This window comes from Eucalyptus grandis, chromosome 8, assembly GCF_016545825.1.
Source record: "Eucalyptus grandis isolate ANBG69807.140 chromosome 8, ASM1654582v1, whole genome shotgun sequence".
Classification (NCBI taxonomy): Eukaryota; Viridiplantae; Streptophyta; class Magnoliopsida; order Myrtales; family Myrtaceae; genus Eucalyptus; species Eucalyptus grandis.
In genome coordinates this window covers 50,358,792-50,371,424 of record NC_052619.1, presented here as the reverse complement: position 1 = coordinate 50,371,424, position 12,633 = coordinate 50,358,792, and the positions used below count along the sequence as shown (strand labels likewise).

General features: G+C 40.7%; 3 protein-coding genes across 3 annotated transcripts; all 3 read left to right on the top strand.

The window, feature by feature from the left end:
* Window positions 1–2,631: 2,631 nt before the first annotated feature.
* Window positions 2,632–3,697, top strand: LOC120287315 (cysteine-rich repeat secretory protein 38-like). Its single transcript, XM_039300083.1, has 4 exons — window positions 2,632–2,821; window positions 2,923–2,957; window positions 3,031–3,061; window positions 3,112–3,697. Exons 1-4 carry the CDS (start codon window positions 2,632–2,634, stop codon window positions 3,639–3,641), a joined length of 786 nt encoding a protein of 261 aa, XP_039156017.1. The 3' UTR covers window positions 3,642–3,697.
* Window positions 3,698–7,072: 3,375 nt separating this feature from the next.
* Window positions 7,073–8,497, top strand: LOC120286687 (cysteine-rich repeat secretory protein 38-like). Its single transcript, XM_039299071.1, has 2 exons — window positions 7,073–7,486; window positions 8,012–8,497. Exons 1-2 carry the CDS (start codon window positions 7,146–7,148, stop codon window positions 8,397–8,399), a joined length of 729 nt encoding a protein of 242 aa, XP_039155005.1. The 5' UTR covers window positions 7,073–7,145; the 3' UTR covers window positions 8,400–8,497.
* A 2,722-nt stretch (window positions 8,498–11,219) lies between these two features.
* On the top strand, window positions 11,220–12,578 carry LOC120286505 (uclacyanin 1-like). Its single transcript, XM_039298750.1, has 2 exons — window positions 11,220–11,427; window positions 11,951–12,578. Exons 1-2 carry the CDS (start codon window positions 11,262–11,264, stop codon window positions 12,520–12,522), a joined length of 738 nt encoding a protein of 245 aa, XP_039154684.1. The 5' UTR covers window positions 11,220–11,261; the 3' UTR covers window positions 12,523–12,578.
* The last annotated feature ends 55 nt before the right edge of the window (window positions 12,579–12,633 follow it).

Sequence of the window (12,633 nt, the reverse complement as noted above, 5' to 3'; positions counted from 1 at the left end):
ATATTTTTATTTTTCTTTTCTTTTCTTTCTTTTTCTTTTTCTTCACCCTTTGGCCAATGAAATTGCCAATCGACCATAGCCAGCCACGGGCGAGGCGCGGGGCCCTGCCTAGATCCAAGTGAGGTTTAAAACCCTAACATGTTGGCCAACGAGGGCTGCGCACCTTCGCATGTTGGCCAATGAGGGCCATGACCCTTGCCTAGATTTGGGTGAGGGTGTGATGCCCTTGCTTGTGGCAAGCAAGGGCGCAACACCCTCGCCTGGATCTAGGTGAGGGCCCGATGCCCTCGTCGACCAACATGCAAAAGTTCCAGTCGTTGCTTGGATTTGGGCAAGGGTCGACACACTTGATCGTGGCCAAAGAGGGCACAATGGCCCTCACCCAGACCAGCCTATGGCTAGCGATGGTCGGCTGACGACCTCACCTACCAAAGGGTGAAGAAAAATTAAAAAAAGAAAAAAATATATTAAAAAATTCTGAAGAATATTTAAAACTTATAAAATTTGTCCATGTCAATGATTCATGTCATATAGGACTATTGGTGTCCACGTCATCAATTTCTAGCTTAAATTGGCCGAATGGGCTCAATTGGTACCTACGTGAAAAAATTTAGAATTGAATTGGCCAAATTGAAAAGTTTAGGACTGAGTATCAATGCAATAGATTTAGGACTTTTTTTGTACTTTGCCCAATAGAATCAAGAATCTTGCGGCGTCACCCTCTTGGAATCAGGCAAATGATATTCTTCTGGTAAATAATGCCATACATGACTAATCGCAATTGCATGACTCAGTAGAGAAAAGAAGGTTGTGTTTTTTCTTTTGATATCAATTGGAAGTGAAGCATGCCTTGTGTTGATGTATATTTATGGATAGTAGAGACTTATCAAATAAAGAATATTTTTAGAAATATCATTAAATATTAGTAATATTATTTCTAAGATAATTAATTTCCTGATTAGATTAGATTGTTTCCTTCCTATGCATATTATTCGGGCATAAATATCCTTATCTAATAAAGTTGGTTGAGTAAAGATGTAGTATTTTGGTGATATTCTTTCCATCTCTCTTGAAGATCATAGAATATTTACACCCCAACCACATAAGATCATGATCAAATATAAGCCCAAGGGGAAACATTTCTTCAAAGTAAGTGACGTTTGTATCCTAAGGCTACGCCATCCGATGCAATCAAAGTGGGAGAGACACTCTGGCATTGGAGATGCGGAAATTCATTGACGAAGCACACATTTGCAACATTAGGGAGCTGCATCCGGTTCCGTGTGCCAGACCCACATTCTTCTTTTTTCTAGAAGATGTCCAAGAGTAAATACAATGTTGTGAAAATAAGCGATTGAATAATAAAATAAACATAATAAGAAAATAAATCGGATCGAGTTTACATAATTCATTTGGTCAATGTGACCTACATCCACAAGAAACAATCGATTTTATTATGGATTAAACGATACAAAAGATATTACATCCACACTCGAAGTTACTCAAACACTCTAAATGTTTCCCAATCTCCAATTACACCTGATGAGCCACATGTGTTTAGCCCCACAATTTCTTACGAAATAATCTCTCAATCTTATAAAAGAATTCGCAAATCTCACCAAGCTTTAATGAGACTGAAGGGCTTAGTCTACTAATTTATTCTAATACATTCAAACTTTATTAATAATGACTTTCAAAAGTCACAGACCTTTATAATTCCATAATTACCCAATGTAATCGGATAGGAATCGCCATAGTTGATAGAGGACAACATTAACAATTAACTAGCCTCCGACTCTCCCAACGACATCACAAAAATACTTTAAATGGTAATTTATTTAACTTGGTCCTATTTCACTATGGCATGGTAGCAAACGGCCGTATAAAACTGCACAAACCAATTTCATCTGCCAATCTTTACATCGGCAATGTTACTATTCCTACGTACGCTATGATGATGATGATTGCCTTGTCACATTTCTTTTAAGTGGGTAGAGATGGAGAGAATTAGCATAGCCCACGGCAGCTCATCTCCTTTTCCATTGATGATTGCCTAGTCATGTTTTAGCTTACTCTGATAGAGTCATTAACCCTAAAGTGGACCTACATCTTCCTGCATAATTTACCCTTCTAATGCGAAGTCCAGCTTCCTGCGTCAACTTTATTACACGAGTGCGAGAACAGTTCCTTGCGAGAATGGACCTTCTCTCCCCTCAAAATCAATCCGATACACGAGACTACTTCACGAGTCATCTTTAGTTCGATATAATACAATAGTTTCTCTCAAGTTGTCGTAGCCCACACTTGCGGCCGAGTGCGCCGCCAGCTAATCCATTAATTTAAACCCATCTCTTTTAACATACTCCGACGACGCCGACCATGATTGAAGATTTTTACACGGTAAAAATCGGACTTACGAAGTTGCAAAGGAAAAAGCCGTACGTCTGAAAGTCCTTCCCTTTGGTCAAACCACGACGATTAACACCTTCGATGGTATCCTCTCATATCCCCTCGACGCCTATATATATATGCATGCAAATAACATACTCGTATCATTCTCATCGCAAACACAACACGAAGGTGACACGACTTCACCTCACTCCACATTCATATCAAATCTTTTAAGTTAAAATGTCGTCGGCCCGCTCCGTCTTGCTCTCGCTCTGTTCGGCCGTTTTAGTTGTGGCCGGCTTCCTCCTCCGGGCTTTTCTCCGGGCTGCTCTCCACGCCGCCCTCCTCCCCCAGGCCACCCTTGGCGCCGACCCCTTCATCCACTTCACTTCCATCGCCGACCCCTTCATCCGCTTCACTTCCATCTCTGGCTGAAACTTGGTTATACAACAGACTAAAACCAGGAACGGGCAGCCCGAAGAAGCTAGATTAATCATTCTGTTAATAAAAGTTGTTAAATCTGTTGTAAAGGGAGTTCAACTCTGAAGAAAACTGATGAAGAGAGAGTTGATTTTCTAAACAACCTCTTTGACCAGCTTCCTCTTTCACTTCTTCATATTTTAGAGATTTGTAAGATAGAACAAGACCCCTTCCTCAGGCTTCTTCTCAGGCCCCGTCAAATCCAACTTCAACAACCTCACCACCTTCCTCTACACCAAGGCTCCATCGGCCAATACCAAGACCAGGTCTATGGCCTCACGCTGTGCCGGGGTGACACATCGCCATCGGACTGCAAGGCCTGTGTGGCGGACGCTGGCGCTGAGATCCGCCGCCACTGTCCTCGCAACAAGTGGGCGATAATCTGGTACGATGACTGCATGTTCAAGTACCTTGACACCGACTTCTTCGGCCAGATTGACAATGCCAACAAGTTTTACATGTGGAACCTGAAAAACGTGAGCGACCCGGAGGCGTTCAACGGCAAGGTATGGGGGCTGCTGACCGGGCTGGTCGAGGAGGCTTACACGGTGCCAAAGCTGTACGCGACTGGAGAGATGGGACTGGAGGATAAGACGAAGCTGTACGGATTGGTGCAGTGCACGAGGGATCTGTCGGCGACCGAGTGCAAGGAGTGTCTCGAGGGCGCAATCGGCGAGCTTCCGAGCTGTTGCGACGGGAAGGAAGGTGGGCGAGGGGTTGGCGGGAGCTGCAACTTCCGATACGAGATTTACCCTTTTGTCAATGTTTAAGAGTCCTCGCTCAAGGACCTAAATAAGTGTGGTTTAATTATTCCCTAGCTAGGTGTCCCTAGTGTAATACATGGTAAATATAGTGAAGGCGAGTTTGGGAATTTACCTGAGACTCTTTCATCATTCGAATGGTTTATATAGCTGTAAATAAAAATTCGATGTCTTCATCAATATGTCCTGAATAATTTATTACATAAATGTTCTTGCTATGTTTTAAGTTAGCGTAACTGGGGCTATCCTCGAGTCTATATTTTGCAGTTGTGGCAACATAGAAGTTACAGTTCTTGTGTATATATGATGATAATCTGACCATCCACAAGTTGATACGTAAAACTTTTTAGTCTACAACGCCATTTTGCCAATGTTTTGTATGTGGAAATGTTTCCGGAATGGTTAGTGCAGAACCTATTATTATTCTGGAAATACATTTCCCGTTCATGACCATTCAATACCCTAGGTAAAGAGAATTTCCATGGTTGTGTTCAAATATTGATATATCCAATTATATCCTCTCTTTTTTTTTTTATTTTGAAATGTATTACATATGACTCGAATGTTTACTTTTAAGATGCCAAACAAATAAGTTACATGCATCGCAATTATTGCAATTCTTTTTTTTTTAAATGTATTACATATGACTCGAATGTTTACTTTTAAGATGCCAAACAAATAAGTTACATGCATCGCGCAAGTCTTTCGTATAGAATAAGTAAAGCCTAGTAGAGTTCATCTCTTCTCCATGGTCACCAACATTATTAAGTAAGGTTTATATTTTCCTTCAATCAGGATCTCGGTGGGCACATGCTCTTACACCACCCACGTGTAATGTTAAACACATAATCCCAAAAATAAGAATAAAAAATAGAAATCCACAATTCTTACTCCCTACCCTTAGGGGGAGAGAGAGAGAGACGCCGCGGCGGGGGTGGGGCTTTGACAATCCTGACAGAGAGGTAGGGAGACGCGGGGCGGGTTGACTCGGCAGCGGCGAGGGCTTCAACGGCCGGGATGGCGGCTTCGTGAGGCTGGCAACGGCGCTCGGCCAAGAATATTTGACATTCACATGAAAAAGAGGGATAATAACCGAAGGAGTCGTAAACTTCTCAATTTTGTCAACGTAAACTTAAGCCTTTACAGGAAATTTTAATGTAATTCTTCCGACCAATTATAGGCGAAAATTGCTGACGTGGCATCCAGTCAACATGAGCTATCCTACATGGCAAGCTGATGTGGAGTTATTGGGAATCACCATGTTAGTAATATCCAACAGTAATTTCCGGAAGAGTTACATTGGAATTTCAAGCAAAAATTTAAAGTCATATTGACAAAATTGAAAAAATTAGAATTGAATTGACATTCATATAATAAAGTTATGACTAATTTTGTTAATTTTATCCCAAAAAAGGAGAGTAGGGTGGAGGGATTTTTAGCCTCAATAAAATCCACTCATGCGGACTCCAAATAATTATCGTGAAAACGTATATCTAAACACCCTAAGGTAGATTCGACTTGTCAAGAAAATGAATATTGTCACCACTTGACCAGCCACCTCTTGGGACTACCGAGGCTTAGTTATTTGAGTTTATAACACATTATTCTAATACAAAAGTCTATGAAAAAAAAATATGCTCACTCGCTGTGAGTTGATGTGTTGCATCACGTATCAAAAACAATTTCGTTATGAAAAGTCAATAATTACGACTAAAAATGTGCTTGTTTTATCGACCAATCTATGTCATTTTATATTAATCTATAATACGATCACCAGATATGATCATCTCGAGAAACAATAAGAAGAAGAAAAAAAACCGTCTACCATAGTTATTCACGTGTCCACGGCCACGAGAGTCTACATCTTTCCGGGAGTGGAAATGGATTTACTTCTTTTGTGCTTATTCTAATTCGACTATCATGGGCCTACTTAGCAATCCATGACATGAGGTTCCATGCACCTTCTTGAGGATAATACCACTAAGAAGAATTTGTCCCATATTGAATTTTCCATAGATATACTCGAAATTCCGGAGGTGCAACAGTTGACTTTTGAACTAGTTTTCATTTCGTCATTTTGTTTTCATTATGATACCTACATAGCAACGAAATGTTTGACCAAGAAAACCGCGGCCTAATTAAGCTCAATGCCGTCTTTTTTTTAGCCATCCGTCAACCTCCCATTCTAGAAGGGTTGACTTCAGATCAGATCTGAGTTCATAGTTGTCAATTTTTTTATTTATTTTTCCTTTGTTGAGTATTCAATAGGATCTGGAGCAAGAGGGCTATGATTGTCACTTTGATATTAACTGGGGTTGAAGCATGCCATGATCCTCAAAAGATCATGATCAATTATGAGCTCGAGGTGAAAATTCAACTTTTTATTTTATTTTTTTGTAATAATTGACGAGATAGGGAGCAATTTTGCTCCATGACCGCAACTATTCTTGTGTAGCGAATTGAAATTTAATGGAAATGTTAGTGGATGGCTGCCATTTCTGGTGCTCGACATAGGTGGTGCGCTTTGCTGATCCTCACCATCCACTCGAATCAAAAGCCAATACCGAGAAAACCCCCCTAAGAAAAAGAAGAAAAGTACAAAAATAAGAAACTTCGATTTCTAGAATTCAAGCTCAGTAATTGGTCGTGCCTCAAAAGTGGACCAAAAAAGCAAGTCAAAAACAAATCACACGCTTAGTGGCTCAAGAATAATGGCCATTTGGCCGAACCCGCCAGTCGCGGCGGCTCTCAGTCTAATCTTCTCAGCACTGGCCTCACTTTGGCTTGACGGATTCAATCATACTACAACCAGAGCTTACATTTTTAATGTGATTTCTTATGTTCACTTAACTGTTTCTTGAAATGTGTTGGATTCTTACTCAAGTAGAATATATTAGAAAATGAAAGAATCCATTTTATCAAGACAGCTTTGCAAAATATAACTTTTATAAATTCACTGGCCTCTCAATATATGTGCATATTTTGCTTTTGATAACTATGTCATGCGCACCTGTGTGATCCATTTGTTTATCACACCCTTTGAGTATTGGCACAGATCCTCCAAATTCAAGATCCAAAAATCTATTCACATTCTCAAGATAATTCGCTTAATATTAATTAAGATCAAGTATTGAAGCGATCGAATATCTTTGAAACTTATGACATATTATTGCTCTTTGAGGATGGACTTAATTGCCTTTTCCAACTTATCCAGCACTTCATTTGGTACTTCCATGATGTACAAGGAAAAACGTGTTGTCTTTGGCTACTTTTTCACTCTCGGTGCCAATCAACATCGTTTATCTTCCACAAGCAGTTTGTGACGGTGTTATTGGTTGAAATATCTCTGGAGAGTTGATAAGGTCCAAGCCACTCAATTGAATAGTCAGAGTCAACATTTTCAGCTCTATCATTCTAAGATCTCACTTTCCTTCTTCCCTTAATTAATCATCATTTTCTTTCTTCAAGGAGCCAAAACCTCCCTAGTCTTTAATCTGTACAAGAGTCACAAGTATGTTTCTCTCCATATCAATCCCTCTCCTCCTCCTTTGTTTCTTCCTTCTTCTCGACACGAGCTTCAGTGCCGGTCCGCTTTACCATATTTGCTTCGGCAAAGATAACTACACTTCCGGTAGTCCTTTCAAAACCAATCTTGATAGCTTGCTCACTACTCTCGTTTCCAAGGTCCCTCCCAGTGGGTTCGGAACCGGCTCAAGCGGCGAGGGGAACGATCAAGTGTACGGGCTAGCTCTTTGCCGGGGTGACGTATCGAGCTCTGACTGCGAAAGTTGCGTCTCCGATGCAGGCCCAGAGCTTTTGCAGCGTTGCCCTGAGCAGAAGGGTGCTATTATTTGGTATGACAGCTTTCAACTTTTAACGACTCATGGAGTCCGCTTTGAAGTGTAATAACCGATGCCAAACCAACTGAAAAAAGTGATAATTTCAAACTATACTAAAGGTTAATTTCTGCCTAAAACGGCTTCAACTTGAACTATATCTAGTCTAAAACATTGTTCTCTGTGGTTGGTATAAATTAAAAAATGCTCTTTATGTAAACCACAATTAGTTTAACTTTTCTAGCCATCAATTTGCTAGGTTTTCAATCAAAAGTTGTTCAATTTTTTTCAAATAGATCATTAATCCAAAAGTAAAAGGCAGTGTGACTCATATGTTTGCAAAAGCATATGCTCCGGAGGCATAAATCAAGTATGTAAAAGTAAGTAAATCATCCGGTTCCATTCTCAAATTAACCAATTCCATTTTCCCTCGATTGCTCCTATACTTTCTCCTCCTCATCCTAATTATTATTACTATTTTTACTTTGCTCTGACACGATATTTGATATGTCGATTAATGATTCTCTCAATTGGCGCGCTTAGGTATGACAATTGTCTCCTCAAGTATTCCAATGTGGAATTCTTCGGCAAGATTGACACCAAGAACAAGTTCCACTTGCTCAACGTGCAGGACGTAGACATGGACTTCATGGAATTCTACAGGAAGATCAAGCAACTGCTGAGCAACTTGACAGACGAAGCCGTGGCAGGTCCCAAATTGTATGCGTATGGCGAACTCGGGCTCGGAGGGAACAAGACACTGTTTGGCTTGGCTCAGTGCACAAGGGATCTATCCGCAGATGACTGCAAGACGTGCCTCAAGGGCGCGATAAGTGACCTGCCAAGCTGCTGCTATGGCAAACGAGGGGGGAGAACCGTTGGGGGGAGTTGCAACGTCAGATATGAGCTTTACCCTTTCGTCGATGTTTGAGATTGTTTGAAACTCAATTATCTACGCAAATGGATGCGGCAGGCATGTATGATGCATCAAAGTTTGAATAAATTAAATCCAATAATGGATGAATCTCACGAGGATGTTTAGTTTTTCAGGTTCAAACTTTTAATGTAACAAATTTCTTGTTTTTTCCTAAAAGTGCCCACTCTAACTGAGCATGCAACAAAAGAAAGTGGTCTTAAACTTCAATATAACACTTTCTAAGTCCTACATGACAGAGAGAGAGAGAGAGGGGAGGTTGTGTGGTGATATATCAATGGAGACTCAGTTTAAGTTACCAATTAAGTATCTCCTTGTGATGGATTGGTTATGGACCTACATGAAGTTGTTTGTGGATTGTTGCGAATGATATAAAGCATTAATTCTTGGACTGACTTGGGGGAAAATTTAGCTATAAATTGACCAGGTCGTCAATATGGATTGAGGCGTGACTAGAATACAAGTTATTATTAAACACGTGAGTTATTGTTGACAATCATAAATATTATTATCGATATTGATGCATCAATGATCATTAATCAGTTATTGATATACAACGATGTATGGTTGGTGATTGTCGACAAAGATATCAATTAAAAGGGACAGTGGATTACTGATTGAAACACAAGGAGAAGGTTGGATACGCAATTATGAAATTTGGAATTTAAAATCATGGGTGAGCAAAGCTACAAAGGCCAGTAAATCGTGAAGCAAGAATGGACGAGGCGACATATATGGACAGAAAGGATCAAAATGCGGCTTTAAAAGGCAACCGCTTGAAAATACAATCATGGCATCATGAGAGTATGGGCACAAGATTCATGGACAAGATTCTTGGAGATGTGATGATATGGCTATAATTTTGTAGCAGAATTTTTCCTAGATGGTCATGGTTTGAACACTATAAATACTAGCGTTTCTATATTGGGGACCTTCCACGCCAATAAACATACATATTAGCTTTCAAGGATCTTTACATTCTTGCATGGTGGTTATAGTTTCCAGACTCACATCTTTGATTAAATTCTAGCATGTTTCTTAGTTGTAGTTTTCAAATTTGTGTTGTTGCTTAAATTTTGGCATGTTTCTTTGTTGTATATCATGGGAGCCTCATTGTCAATTCCAGCGTTGCATTTTCATGTTCTTGAGTTTTGTCATTGATTAGATTCCAACAAAGTTAACATATATTTTGGTTCCGTTTGGAGTACTTATGTTCTCGGACTATGTCGTCGATTAAATTCCAACATAATTTGTGTATGTTTGGTTCTATTTGAAGTAAAGTTACAATTTCTCTCATCTACTTGTGATATTTCCTATCCAGAGTCGCCATAGAACCTATCTCCTCTAGTAAAATTGAAGAGCACTTTTGGTGAAAGATATTTCGTCGCAAAGTCGAATTCCAAAGAAACAATCGTCATGATAATTTGAATAAAATTAATGAAGATAAAGTATTGAAGTAATCAAATTTCTTTGAACTGTATAATATATTATTGATCTTTGGGGACAGACTTAACTGCCTTTTCCAACTTATCCCAATATTTCATTTGGTACTTCTATGATGTATAAAGTAACATGTCGTCTAGGGCCACTTTTAACTCTCGGTGCACATCAACATCATTTATCATCCACAGGCAGTTTGTGATGGTGTTATTGGCTGAAATATATATGGAGGGGTTGAGAAGGTTAATGCCACTCAATTGATACTGCTTGGTGGCAAATCTAGCTATAGTGTGTTGGTCCAAAGGAAGATCCATCGTCGGCCGATCTTGTGCATGTGAGTTGAGTTCATGTATGCTCTAAGATTAGCCATTTCAAAGAAATACATTACCGCAATTGGTGTGTGATCATCCACATCATTCCAATCATACCGGTATGCTTGAATCAACTTGTGCAGGGAGTATCACAATAATCGTTACGATGAGTCCATGCCCTTTTAACTTTGTTCAGGTTGTATGTGAAACTTGACTTAACTATTGAGGATGACAAAAGGGCACAGTGCATTTGAATACCTTATTTTCACCTAGATTGAGAGAGGGGATGTAAAATGTCTCATAAATAGAGAAAGTTTTCTTTTGAATCTTTGTGCTTTCACATTGATTGAAAATTGCATGCATCAGAAGTTCAAATCAGTGTAGTGAGGTTGTTCTATCCAGTCGTTTTCTTAAATTTCCCCGTAACAAGATTAGGAATTATAATAGTGAATCAAGGACGTATCAAGTAAACGTCTACCTCTGTACTCTTATTTTGATGCAAAATCGCTGATTGGTCGCGCTCGCCAACTTTGTTGAATCGTGCGATACATACGAAGAAGAAAAAGTCAATAGTTTCTGCACATGGATGGTGATCACCACCAACTTCCCTTAGGACAAATCCTAACCTCTCCGGTCAAAGCACAGAACACCGCAACGCCGGGTCCTCGGTCATCAAGCTCGATCCAAACGCCAGCTTCATCGCTCAAGAGGGGGGTGCTCTCTGTCCGAACCGAGTCGTTGTTACATGAAGATCATGAGTAGTTCGAGATCGCTCCTTCGCGTTATGACAACTTCAATGAATGGGTATTGCCACAAGAGGGATAACATGGAATGCAAGCCAAGTCAACGGAGGGAGAAAAACAAAAGATTAACGAGTCGATTAGATCTCCAAATCTGGTGAGCAACCTGTCACGAGCCAAGAAGCTCTTAAGATGTCAAAACCAACCCCGATCAGCAACTCATGAAAAATAATATTACTTACTCTCTGTATCCACTTGCTCTGCTTCCTCCTATCTCTATATATACAAGCGCCCTCGCCAAGACAGAGGTGCCAATTCAAGACCTCCCATTGAGCCTCTCTTCTGCAATCCTGTGACAAAAATCAGAAATGGCAACTCTCAGATCGTTGACTTGCTTCGTCATAGCAGCGTTGCTGATCGAACTAGCCGCGGCAGCTAGCTACACGGTCGGAGGCCCAAACGGCGGGTGGGACACGGCTACCAATGTCCAGACCTGGGCATCATCTCAGAAGTTCTTAGCAGGAGATACTCTGGGTGAGTAAATATCCCAATGCTCCAGTTGGGATGATCTGCATTCTTGATTTTATCTCAAGGGTTTTACTTCTCACTTGTCATTCAACTTGTGGTAGCATTTGCAGATACCTTTATTCTTTCTAGAAGTGTGAAGTACTTGAAAAGCAATGACATTCAAAATTGGGATATTACGGACGTCCATGACTTGATTTTCTATATAAAAAAAACAAACATATATGATAACCCATCATGCTATTTTTAGGGGGAACCCAAAATATTTTGTATTCACTTCTACGAATAGACTTTTTATTTGAGTTTCAATGCCATCACGGGTAGATCATAAATCCTGAGTCGGAATGAAAGCCTCCGAAATGAATCTAGTCATTGTGTGGTCCTAAATCACACGCTTTCTATACAAAGGGGTTCTTGCAAAAATTTCTGTCAAAATGGCTCTAATTAAGCACTTGATGCTTGACTTCCATGCCAAAATCTATGAGCGAGAGCAATACAATCGATGCTAAGTGGTGCTCTCTATTCTTTATAGTCTTTCAGTACGCGCCAAGCCATGATGTAACCGAAGTCAACAAGGCAGAGTACGACTCTTGCCAAGCAACCAGCCCAATCAAAACAAGCACTGGCGGATCCACCACTGTTTCCCTCACATCTCCGGGCAAGAGATACTTCATTTGCTCTACCCCGGGACACTGCACCGCAGGAATGAAGCTTGAAGTAGACACCCTCGCAGCCACTTCATCCCCGCCACCAGCCGTTCCCGTCACCCCCCCAACCGCATCTCCTGCCACCCTACCACCCACATCTCCAGCCACCCCACCGCAGAGATCCCCAGCTGCTTCCCCACCGTCGAGATCTCCAGCAGCCCCTCCTCCAGCAGAATCTCCGGCCAGTCCTCCACGTTCCGCTCTGGCTCCTAAAACACCCGAATCCTCACCAGCAGCGACCCCAGGATTGGCTCCACCAAGCGACACTTCCGTAGGATCAGTTGCCCCAAGCGGAACTGTTGCGGAATCACCCAAGTCATCGGCCAACAGAGGAAGTTGGACTTTTACTTGGGCAATAGGAGTATGCTTTGGAGTTGTAAGCCTTCTGGCTGTGTGAGGAGCTAAACATTCTTGTGTGATTCTTTTAGATCTCTGCATTTGATTAAATTTTTTTTTTATCTTCCGTCACAATTTTCTGGTGTGTTTGAGAAGTAATTTATACTTTTCA

Bases quoted from the DNA above. Each gene is read 5' to 3' on its own strand.
- LOC120287315 (XM_039300083.1), top strand. From the start codon at position 2,632: ATGTCGTCGGCCCGCTCCGTCTTGCTCTCGCTCTGTTCGGCCGTTTTA. The intron at 2,822-2,922 runs GCTGAAACTTGG...TCTGTTGTAAAG, and splicing joins CCGCTTCACTTCCATCTCTG to GGAGTTCAACTCTGAAGAAA. The intron at 3,062-3,111 runs GCCCCGTCAAAT...CTCTACACCAAG, and splicing joins TTCCTCAGGCTTCTTCTCAG to GCTCCATCGGCCAATACCAA.
- LOC120286687 (XM_039299071.1), top strand. From the start codon at position 7,146: ATGTTTCTCTCCATATCAATCCCTCTCCTCCTCCTTTGTTTCTTCCTT. The intron at 7,487-8,011 runs GTATGACAGCTT...TGGCGCGCTTAG, and splicing joins CAGAAGGGTGCTATTATTTG to GTATGACAATTGTCTCCTCA.
- LOC120286505 (XM_039298750.1), top strand. From the start codon at position 11,262: ATGGCAACTCTCAGATCGTTGACTTGCTTCGTCATAGCAGCGTTGCTG. The intron at 11,428-11,950 runs GTGAGTAAATAT...TATTCTTTATAG, and splicing joins CTTAGCAGGAGATACTCTGG to TCTTTCAGTACGCGCCAAGC.